Source organism: Amphiura filiformis, chromosome 7, assembly GCF_039555335.1.
Source record: "Amphiura filiformis chromosome 7, Afil_fr2py, whole genome shotgun sequence".
In the NCBI taxonomy this organism is placed as follows: Eukaryota; Metazoa; Echinodermata; class Ophiuroidea; order Amphilepidida; family Amphiuridae; genus Amphiura; species Amphiura filiformis.
This window is the reverse complement of record NC_092634.1, coordinates 5,077,030-5,089,122: the sequence shown is the minus strand read 5'-3', so window position 1 is coordinate 5,089,122 and position 12,093 is coordinate 5,077,030. Positions and strand designations below refer to the sequence as shown.

Below are 12,093 nucleotides of genomic sequence, written 5' to 3'. Positions count from 1 at the left end.
CTGGGAACAAAAGCCGGAAGTTTTCTTGATTTTGTCGGTAGACGGCGCTATGTTACGAGGTCGGAGAGCAAAATTCAGCAATCTTGTCACACAAAAATGATAAGAACAAACAGATAAACCCACAATAAATCAAAATTTACATTGTATTTTGACAATCTCACTATGGGATTGGAGAAGGAGTCTTAAAAGTTAAAGAGCCAGCATCGTGAAGCAGAAATGGAGAAGGATACAGACAGAAAACCAATTGTTACCTGTGAGTTTAGGCCTGAGACGAATATACCTAGGCTAAAGTCGTCTCAGGTTTAGGCCAAGTAAAAATAAAAACATGTTTCTCGTCCGGGATTTTAAAAATTAGGAGAATGAGGGGCTTTTTATTTTTTATTTTTTATTGGAAAACGACGCTAAATACCTGTATTTGGCAACATGTTTCGGGTACTCGACATACAGATTGATATCTGAGAAAAAGGAGGAGGCCCTTTTTATTTTATTGTTTTGAGAGGTAGACCCCACTAGTGATCACAAAACTCTTCTTAAATGATGTATTATGCATTTACAAAACCGTAAAATAAGTTTCAACTTCTGAAACATCTTTTTCTACAAGTTATAACTGAAAGTTTACAAAATAAAAAGAAATTTGAAAAATCTTCAAAAAATGAGGAGGGCGCGGACGAGAAACATGTTTGTTTTTTTACTCGGCCTTAGTTTGAAAACACATGAACATGAATTTCATAAATTTAATTTGTACCGGTACTAATCTACTATAGAAAAAATATTAAATTCGTGTACATCGTGGAACATTCAACTACGCTTGTTACTCCGCGACTAATCATGCTAACTACATGCGCGTAATCAACGCTACTCTACTACGGCTACGCGTCCATATTAGCGAGGCTATCTGCGTACAACTGCTTACTACGCACAGCCACGCAAAGAATGTTCCACGATGTACACAAATTTGATAATTTTTCTATTGTATTCTGTCAGATTTCCTTAAATTACAAATTAAGCGTACTGCTAGCTGTCCAGCGCATATTATTTTGCACAAGGAAGGTCCAATGCAAGCTCAATGCATGGACGTCGCGCACATATATACGCGATGGATAACGCTGTCGCTGTCTAGTGCCGTACTGTTACGCTGCCTTTCGTATTCGCAGAGGAGGACAATTTCGACCTCCTCGTTTGTTTACAAACAGAGAGGTAGACAAAGGGTCTGTCAAAACTGTTCCGCTTGTCCAAATACTCAAATATCAAAAGGATGTAGGACCAATGGACCATGTGCTTCTTTTGTCCAATTTGGCATCAAGATTTCGAATGGAAATAGTTCAGACCCAGAACACGATCATGTCAGAAATTAATATTTTTTTCTGGATCTGATTATTCGGACTAGTCACTGTCAAAGCCGGCAAGGGAACCTGTCCTTGGAAAAAAATATTGTCGCAAGTTTACGTCCATTTGCTGTTAAAAGTTAATAGCTATGAAGATGATCACTATGCACTAGTTCAAACTGCTCAAGCAATTTGAGCATTTTATCACAATTAGTTTGTCCGTAGCACTCGTTTGAATGTTCCTTCAATGGTGGCATCCTAAACGTTCTGATGAGAGTTGCGGACAAACTACTGCACTGCTAAAAAGCTCAAATTTCTCGAGCAGATCAAACTTCGGTGTACTTCATGTTTAACATTAAAATACTGAAAGGAAGAAAATTTGCGCAAAATCTAGAAAAGCGCCCTCACGCTCAATTTTGACCCAAAGTGGCAATTTTTAAGAAAACGGAATGTCCGATTTTTATGAAACTTTCAAAATTAGATAGCTCATTTACATATATTTAGACACCAAAATCATAGCAATATGCCAGAAAAGGAGTACCGTACTATGAAGGATTTTGTACTCAAATCCGCTCCTCTACAAGATTAAGGTATGGTGACACAAGAGGGCGCTGCACGTTTTTTTCTCAGACCCCCTGCCAAAAATGTTGTCATTTCAAGCTGAGATAGGTTATATAGAACAAAAAAAACTGTTTACCAAACAAAACAAAGTATGAGCCATCTATAGCCCACTCCTAGTTACAGTCAAGTTATTGGAATCAATTTTAACAAAACAATGCAAAGGACGAGTTTTTAGTGCTGCAGAATGGTGAAAACTTATTATTTTGCTTTACTTTTGCCAAAAGCATGATGGCAGGAAAAGGTCATTGTACAATTTGAGTCAAATTCAAGGATTCAGAAAAAGTACCGGTATAGTTTGACCTACATGTATATAACCTACGGTTCTTGATTTAGGGAAATAAATTTTTGCATTGGAAGTACTTAAAACTTTTGCATAATTATTTATTGTTATTTGCACAGGTCATGGAGAGCAGGAACTGTTTTCATCTGTTAAAGCAGAGCTACTTCAGTCACTTCAGCGAGATCCCATGGAATGGAGAAGGTGGGTCAATTCATGTATATATCTGACATATTAAATCAGGCAAAATCAGAAATCTCTTGAGCAAAAATCAATTTTGATTTTTTTATTAATTCTTAGTGGACTGGAAATGTTGGTTAGGGGATGGATGTACATAGCACGGGGCAGTGGCGTAGCTGGAAATGTTGGTTAGGGGATGGATGTACATAGCACGGGGCAGTGGCGTAGCTGGAAATGTTGGTTAGGGGATGGATGTACATAGCACGGGGCAGTGGCGTAGCTGGAAATGTTGGTTAGGGGATGGATGTACATAGCATGGGGCAGTGGCGTAGCTGGAAATGTTGGTGAGGGGATGGATGTACATAGCACGGGGCAGTGGCGTAGCTGGAAATGTTGGTTAGGGAATGGATGTACATAGGGGGCAGTGGCGTAGCTGGAAATGTTGGTTAGGGGATGGATGTACATAGCACGGGGCAGTGGTGTAGCCAGGACTATTTCATGACTTTTCTCTCAATTTGCAAAGTGAAGTGTAAACTTTTTTCATACCAACTTATGACATGTGACCTTATGAAAGATTATGATTTTAAAATGTTCCAGATTGAGTTTGTATGATGAGGGATTTCGTCAAAATAAAATGCTTATCGTTCAATCTTTATTGCTGGATATAGGCATAGATAAAAATGCTAGCATTTTGTAATTTTCTATTTTCTATTTTGTGTATTTCAGATCCTACGGTAGAGCACCTAAAGTTGTCTTTGTAGATGTTAACTTTGTGCAGTTTAGTGCTGATGCATTGCCAAAAGAGAATGATCGCCATCTCTTACGCAAACCATTCTTCCATACATATTGGACTGACTGTGCTGTAAGTGATTTTGTCAGGGCTGCTGAGCAGGCCTTGAATTAAGAATTAAGGTTTCAGAGGGGCATCACAGCAATTTTGGGAAAAATGCAGTCGGTTAACTGCTATGCAGTGCTTTATTTTCAAGGGTAACAAGGCAAACATATGTAGGGCACCAACAGCAATTGCTATCGTTTAATTCGAGCCCTGCTACCGAGATTATAAAAAGTGGGGGTAGGGTAAACAAAATTCTAGTTTTTAACCATATTGGTATACATTTTTGTACCTTTGCTTTTTATGGAGACCCTAAGGTCTTTTTTCTTTGCTTTTATGGACACATTAAGGTATTTTTCTTTCTATTTTTACAGCCATTAAAACCTCTGGCCCAGGGTAACCCCTTACTCACCCCCTTGTCGACAGTACATGTTTTTTATACAAAAACATGCTATACTTTGAGAATGGTAAAACCCAGTGACTGCTCCATCCGAAACACACTTCTTTTTAGGGGTGAGCAGTCACTGGGTTTGAGCAGTTCTCAGGGTTATTGTTTTGTTTGGATTGCTTGCATCTATAGGGCTAATAAAACCAAGCCACTTCTTGTGTAATTACTGCTAAATACCCCCTTCTGATAGGCTCTCAGAGAAAGGATAATGCGTTACCATAGCAGTTTTGTCCTCCCTTTGCACCGATGAGGTCCCTCGTTCAAGCCTCGACCATTCCCAGATGACTTAATGTGCATTCGGATTCCAGTCCATTTTTCCGGTAGATCACTCTCGCAGGTTTTCTCTGGGTTCTCCAGTTTCCTCCTCCATCAAAAACTAGTCTTTCTTCCCTGAGTAGTGAGTATATTGATCACTCTTGTCTCTACTCAGGCCTGTAGGCCCCTACGTATCCAAGCACCTTGGAACTTGTGATCACACTTTAATATCATATTTACCACACACCATGCAGTTAAGTGAAGGATCAGTATAAGGGTTAATTTTATCACTTTTTTCATAGCAAAATCAGAGAATTGCTTTCTGTGAATTTAGAGAGTGCTATATGTTGGCTACTCATGCCAAGTGTGCTTTGCATATTGTGTGAGTGACACACACTTTTTCAAGTGTACATACATGTAAGAGTAACTTTCGACACATATTTTCTGAATAACTTTATGGTTGTGGACTGTACGTGTTTTCAACTTGGGTGGTTCATATACTACATTGTAGCTTTTAATTAAACATTGATGGACTGTTTCAGGATGCGGATGCTTATAAGTTGGTAGTCAAAGATGAAATATCATCATGGCAACAGATGTTGAAGGAGCACAATGTTCAAGACTGGATGATAATTCTGGTGGAGACAAGTAATCCCAAGAGAGGCCAAAAACCTAAGCTGTCATTGCCGCGCTCATCGGTCGCAGATAAGATCAAAAATGATTTCTGTAGTCGACAGTCTGATAGGTAAGCAGGCATGATAATTCCCAGTCAATTCCCGGACATGTGCTGACAAAATTCCTGTAATTGTATTTATTTTTAGCACATTTTCAGGTGTTTTTGTCCAATTTTATGTGCTTTTCCAGCTTTTTAAACCATTTCTAGACCTTTTTCATTCTCATAACTGGGTAAGAGGGACATAAAAAACCCATATATGATTGTCATCAGGGGCTGTGAAAGGAGGAATGGATATGGTCCTTGTGGACCAGTTAGATCTCCATCTTTGTAGAAGAAATACATGTAGAGATGAATAGGAAGCCATAATGTACAATATTTCAATGAGTTTGGTCTATTTTTTTCAAACCTGATTTTTTGGCATGTTTGCAGTTTTTACACTTGTTCCAACATAGACCTAATTGGATTCAGCCAAGTTAATTTTTATTTTAGAACAACGAAACAGAACAAGTTTGAATTAAAATCATAATTACATGTAAGACTTTAAATCCTCTATATAGATGAGTTGACTTCTGACGTCAATGCCTGGCAGTACGCGCACGCATCATCACAATTTCCATTGTTTTTGCCTGGCAGTATGCTGCATGCATCATATTTTGTTCAGGGCTCGTGTTTTTAAAACTCCTGCCACATCACAATAAGACTATTGAACAGTGTAGTGGTTGCATGGGGTTCACTCAAGCATAGAGATATACCGGTCCCTTGCCTTTGTTGATAAACATTGAGGTCAACTCATCTATAAAACAAGATAGTAAGGAAGCTTGAAAATTTAGCAGAAAAAATCTAGATTTTTTTTTGTAACATTAAAAAATAATTCTTGATTTTTATCACAAAATTTCAGTCAAGTACAGTTCACTTCAACAATTTCATACAGCCTTAGATGGTTTATTTTATTACAGAGTAATTGTACTACATGAGCCTCCTCCAGTACCAACTCCACGTTCAATCGAGTCCTGGCAAAATTTCCTGCAAAGACTGAGGCAGCTGGTGCTTGTTTCCTATAACCGTGTTTTGGGCAAATTTGAAGAAATGGTGAGAGGAGAAAGGGAACGAAGAAATGAGAAAGGATGGGAATTCTGTCGCTACTTTCTTCTGCAGGTAATATAACATAAAAAATACAAAAATAAGCAATATTGGCATTACACAAATTCCCAATGCATTATGGGACGGTTTTAAATTTGAGTACATCTGAACTCTTGATCTGTTGGGAAATTTTTTTTCTTACAAATATTGTTGAAAATGATTTACTTAAGGGATCGGAATGGCGATTTTTGCACAGTATTTTTGTTGGACCTGAGAGCACATCAGACACACCAAATTGTATTCTGAATACGAGGAATGTCCTTCTGATATCAAATAATTAGATTTTTTTAAATCTGTGATAAAATTAATACAATTTAATTTTTATAATTATTAAAATTTACATTTTATTTTGATATTTAACAGTCCTCGAAGTAGACTTAATTGGTTTAATGATGTTAATGATGTGTACTTAATGTGCATGTAGCTGTGATGAAAAACCAACCATCATTTGAAAAATAATGTTAACCTTTTAATTGTATTGAAGATATATAGGTCTTTTGGGGGGAAAAATCAAAGTGGCAGATATTATGTACATGCAAGAAACAATGCGAAGTCAACACAGCACATGCTGAACTTCAAAGCTAGTGCCACTGACTGGAGGTAGATATATAGACTACAAGAATGCATTAAGATTATTGTTTTGTAAAGAAAAAAAGGTAACAATTGGGAGTCAGCAGGCTTCTCACAAACGTCTTTGCGTTATTGCCTCACTGACTTGGATCTATATCACTAAACTCTATTCACCAAGTTCAGAAGTGTGATAAACCCCACTTCACCGTATGGTGTAACCAATGGAGGCACATATTATTCAATATTTGTTTAAATTCTGAAATTCTGTGGTCAATTGCATGATTTATTTGTAGGAGGAGCTAGCTTTTACATTTGAGACTCTTTATCAATACGAGGATGCTTTGGTGCAGTATGATGAGTTGGATGCGTTATTCTCACAGTTCATCATCAACTCACAGGCTGGTGGTAAGTACACTGAGCTATGAGTTGGATGCGTTATTCTCACAGTTCATCATCAACTCACAGGCTGGTGGTAAGTACACTGAGCTATGAGTTGGATGCGTTATTCTCACAGTTCATCATCAACTCTCAGGCTGGCGGTAAGTACACTGAGCTATGAGTTGGATGCGTTATTCTCACAGTTCATCATCAACTCTCAGGCTGGTGGTAAGTACACTGAGCTATGAGTTGGATGCGTTATTCTCACAGTTCATCATCAACTCTCAGGCTGGTGGTAAGTACACTGAGCTATGAGTTGGATGCGTTATTCTCACAGTTCATCATCAACTCTCAGGCTGGTGGTAAGTACACTGAGCTATGAGTTGGATGCGTTATTCTCACAGTTCATCATCAACTCACAGGCTGGTGGTAAGTACACTGAGCTATGAGTTGGATGCGTTATTCTCACAGTTCATCATCAACTCTCAGGCTGGTGGTAAGTACACTGAGCTATGAGTTGGATGCGTTATTCTCACAGTTCATCATCAACTCTCAGGCTGGTGGTAAGTACACTGAGCTATGAGTTGGATGCGTTATTCTCACAGTTCATCATCAACTCTCAGGCTGGTGGTAAGTACACTGAGCTATGAGTTGGATGCGTTATTCTCACAGTTCATCATCAACTCTCAGGCTGGTGGTAAGTACACTGAGCTATGAGTTGGATGCGTTATTCTCACAGTTCATCATCAACTCTCAGGCTGGTGGTAAGTACACTGAGCTATGAGTTGGATGCGTTATTCTCACAGTTCATCATCAACTCTCAGGCTGGTGGTAAGTACACTGAGCTATGAGTTGGATGCGTTATTCTCACAGTTCATCATCAACTCACAGGCTGGTGGTAAGTACACTGAGCTATGAGTTGGATGCGTTATTCTCACAGTTCATCATCAACTCACAGGCTGGTGGTAAGTACACTGAGCTATGAGTTGGATGCGTTATTCTCACAGTTCATCATCAACTCTCAGGCTGGTGGTAAGTACACTGAGCTATGAGTTGGATGCGTTATTCTCACAGTTCATCATCAACTCTCAGGCTGGTGGTAAGTACACTGAGCTATGAGTTGGATGCGTTATTCTCACAGTTCATCATCAACTCTCAGGCTGGTGGTAAGTACACTGAGCTATGAGTTGGATGCGTTATTCTCACAGTTCATCATCAACTCTCAGGCTGGTGGTAAGTACACTGAGCTATGAGTTGGATGCGTTATTCTCACAGTTCATCATCAACTCTCAGGCTGGTGGTAAGTACACTGAGCTATGAGTTGGATGCGTTATTCTCACAGTTCATCATCAACTCTCAGGCTGGTGGTAAGTACACTGAGCTATGAGTTGGATGCGTTATTCTCACAGTTCATCATCAACTCTCAGGCTGGTGGTAAGTACACTGAGCTATGAGTTGGATGCGTTATTCTCACAGTTCATCATCAACTCTCAGGCTGGTGGTAAGTACACTGAGCTATGAGTTGGATGCGTTATTCTCACAGTTCATCATCAACTCTCAGGCTGGTGGTAAGTACACTGAGCTATGAGTTGGATGCGTTATTCTCACAGTTCATCATCAACTCTCAGGCTGGTGGTAAGTACACTGAGCTATGAGTTGGATGCGTTATTCTCACAGTTCATCATCAACTCTCAGGCTGGTGGTAAGTACACTGAGCTATGAGTTGGATGCGTTATTCTCACAGTTCATCATCAACTCTCAGGCTGGTGGTAAGTACACTGAGCTATGAGTTGGATGCGTTATTCTCACAGTTCATCATCAACTCACAGGCTGGTGGTAAGTACACTGAGCTATGAGTTGGATGCGTTATTCTCACAGTTCATCATCAACTCTCAGGCTGGTGGTAAGTACACTGAGCTATGAGTTGGATGCGTTATTCTCACAGTTCATCATCAACTCACAGGCTGGTGGTAAGTACACTGAGCTATGAGTTGGATGCGTTATTCTCACAGTTCATCATCAACTCACAGGCTGGTGGTAAGTACACTGAGCTATGAGTTGGATGCGTTATTCTCACAGTTCATCATCAACTCTCAGGCTGGTGGTAAGTACACTGAGCTATGAGTTGGATGCGTTATTCTCACAGTTCATCATCAACTCACAGGCTGGTGGTAAGTACACTGAGCTATGAGTTGGATGCGTTATTCTCACAGTTCATCATCAACTCTCAGGCTGGTGGTAAGTACACTGAGCTATGAGTTGGATGCGTTATTCTCACAGTTCATCATCAACTCACAGGCTGGTGGTAAGTACACTGAGCTATGAGTTGGATGCGTTATTCTCACAGTTCATCATCAACTCTCAGGCTGGTGGTAAGTACACTGAGCTATGAGTTGGATGCGTTATTCTCACAGTTCATCATCAACTCTCAGGCTGGTGGTAAGTACACTGAGCTATGAGTTGGATGCGTTATTCTCACAGTTCATCATCAACTCACAGGCTGGTGGTAAGTACACTGAGCTATGAGTTGGATGCGTTATTCTCACAGTTCATCATCAACTCACAGGCTGGTGGTAAGTACACTGAGCTATGAGTTGGATGCGTTATTCTCACAGTTCATCATCAACTCTCAGGCTGGTGGTAAGTACACTGAGCTATGAGTTGGATGCGTTATTCTCACAGTTCATCATCAACTCACAGGCTGGTGGTAAGTACACTGAGCTATGAGTTGGATGCGTTATTCTCACAGTTCATCATCAACTCTCAGGCTGGTGGTAAGTACACTGAGCTATGAGTTGGATGCGTTATTCTCACAGTTCATCATCAACTCACAGGCTGGTGGTAAGTACACTGAGCTATGAGTTGGATGCGTTATTCTCACAGTTCATCATCAACTCACAGGCTGGTGATTAAGTACACTGAGCTAAGTACACTGAGCTATGAGTTGGTATGCGTTGGATTCTCACAGTTCATCATCAACTCTCAGGCTGGTGGTAAGTACACTGAGCTATGAGTTGGATGCGTTATTCTCACAGTTCATCATCAACTCTCAGGCTGGTGGTAAGTACACTGAGCTATGAGTTGGATGCGTTATTCTCACAGTTCATCATCAACTCTCAGGCTGGTGGTAAGTACACTGAGCTATGAGTTGGATGCGTTATTCTCACAGTTCATCATCAACTCTCAGGCTGGTGGTAAGTACACTGAGCTATGAGTTGGATGCGTTATTCTCACAGTTCATCATCAACTCTCAGGCTGGTGGTAAGTACACTGAGCTATGAGTTGGATGCGTTATTCTCACAGTTCATCATCAACTCTCAGGCTGGTGGTAAGTACACTGAGCTATGAGTTGGATGCGTTATTCTCACAGTTCATCATCAACTCTCAGGCTGGTGGTAAGTACACTGAGCTATGAGTTGGATGCGTTATTCTCACAGTTCATCATCAACTCTCAGGCTGGTGGTAAGTACACTGAGCTATGAGTTGGATGCGTTATTCTCACAGTTCATCATCAACTCTCAGGCTGGTGGTAAGTACACTGAGCTATGAGTTGGATGCGTTATTCTCACAGTTCATCATCAACTCTCAGGCTGGTGGTAAGTACACTGAGCTATGAGTTGGATGCGTTATTCTCACAGTTCATCATCAACTCTCAGGCTGGTGGTAAGTACACTGAGCTATGAGTTGGATGCGTTATTCTCACAGTTCATCATCAACTCTCAGGCTGGTGGTAAGTACACTGAGCTATGAGTTGGATGCGTTATTCTCACAGTTCATCATCAACTCTCAGGCTGGTGGTAAGTACACTGAGCTATGAGTTGGATGCGTTATTCTCACAGTTCATCATCAACTCTCAGGCTGGTGGTAAGTACACTGAGCTATGAGTTGGATGCGTTATTCTCACAGTTCATCATCAACTCTCAGGCTGGTGGTAAGTACACTGAGCTATGAGTTGGATGCGTTATTCTCACAGTTCATCATCAACTCACAGGCTGGTGGTAAGTACACTGAGCTATGAGTTGGATGCGTTATTCTCACAGTTCATCATCAACTCTCAGGCTGGTGGTAAGTACACTGAGCTATGAGTTGGATGCGTTATTCTCACAGTTCATCATCAACTCACAGGCTGGTGGTAAGTACACTGAGCTATGAGTTGGATGCGTTATTCTCACAGTTCATCATCAACTCTCAGGCTGGTGGTAAGTACACTGAGCTATGAGTTGGATGCGTTATTCTCACAGTTCATCATCAACTCACAGGCTGGTGGTAAGTACACTGAGCTATGAGTTGGATGCGTTATTCTCACAGTTCATCATCAACTCACAGGCTGGTGGTAAGTACACTGAGCTATGAGTTGGATGCGTTATTCTCACAGTTCATCATCAACTCACAGGCTGGTGGTAAGTACACTGAGCTATGAGTTGGATGCGTTATTCTCACAGTTCATCATCAACTCACAGGCTGGTGGTAAGTACACTGAGCTATGAGTTGGATGCGTTATTCTCACAGTTCATCATCAACTCACAGGCTGGTGGTAAGTACACTGAGCTATGAGTTGGATGCGTTATTCTCACAGTTCATCATCAACTCACAGGCTGGTGGTAAGTACACTGAGCTATGAGTTGGATGCGTTATTCTCACAGTTCATCATCAACTCTCAGGCTGGTGGTAAGTACACTGAGCTATGAGTTGGATGCGTTATTCTCACAGTTCATCATCAACTCTCAGGCTGGTGGTAAGTACACTGAGCTATGAGTTGGATGCGTTATTCTCACAGTTCATCATCAACTCTCAGGCTGGTGGTAAGTACACTGAGCTATGAGTTGGATGCGTTATTCTCACAGTTCATCATCAACTCACAGGCTGGTGGTAAGTACACTGAGCTATGAGTTGGATGCGTTATTCTCACAGTTCATCATCAACTCTCAGGCTGGTGGTAAGTACACTGAGCTATGAGTTGGATGCGTTATTCTCACAGTTCATCATCAACTCACAGGCTGGTGGTAAGTACACTGAGCTATGAGTTGGATGCGTTATTCTCACAGTTCATCATCAACTCTCAGGCTGGTGGTAAGTACACTGAGCTATGAGTTGGATGCGTTATTCTCACAGTTCATCATCAACTCTCAGGCTGGTGGTAAGTACACTGAGCTATGAGTTGGATGCGTTATTCTCACAGTTCATCATCAACTCTCAGGCTGGTGGTAAGTACACTGAGCTATGAGTTGGATGCGTTATTCTCATCAACTCTCAGTTCATCATCAACTCACAGGCTGGTGGTAAGTACACTGAGCTATGAGTTGGATGCGTTATTCTCACAGTTCATCATCAACTCACAGGCTGGTGGTAAGTACACTGAGCTATGAGTTGGATGCGTTATTCTCACAGTTC

The 12,093-nt window shown here is 40.8% G+C and overlaps 1 protein-coding gene across 1 annotated transcript in view; it reads left to right on the top strand.

Annotated features, from left to right (window-relative positions):
- Positions 1–45: 45 nt before the first annotated feature.
- Positions 46–12,093, top strand: part of LOC140156661 (trafficking protein particle complex subunit 10-like) — a 46,058-nt gene continuing 34,010 nt past the window's right edge. Inside the window, 6 exon segments of the mRNA XM_072179597.1 lie at positions 46–253; positions 2,346–2,427; positions 3,130–3,265; positions 4,481–4,683; positions 5,571–5,769; positions 6,618–6,729. Of these exon segments, the coding sequence (XP_072035698.1) occupies positions 217–253; positions 2,346–2,427; positions 3,130–3,265; positions 4,481–4,683; positions 5,571–5,769; positions 6,618–6,729 (769 nt within the window). The 5' untranslated portion in view covers positions 46–216.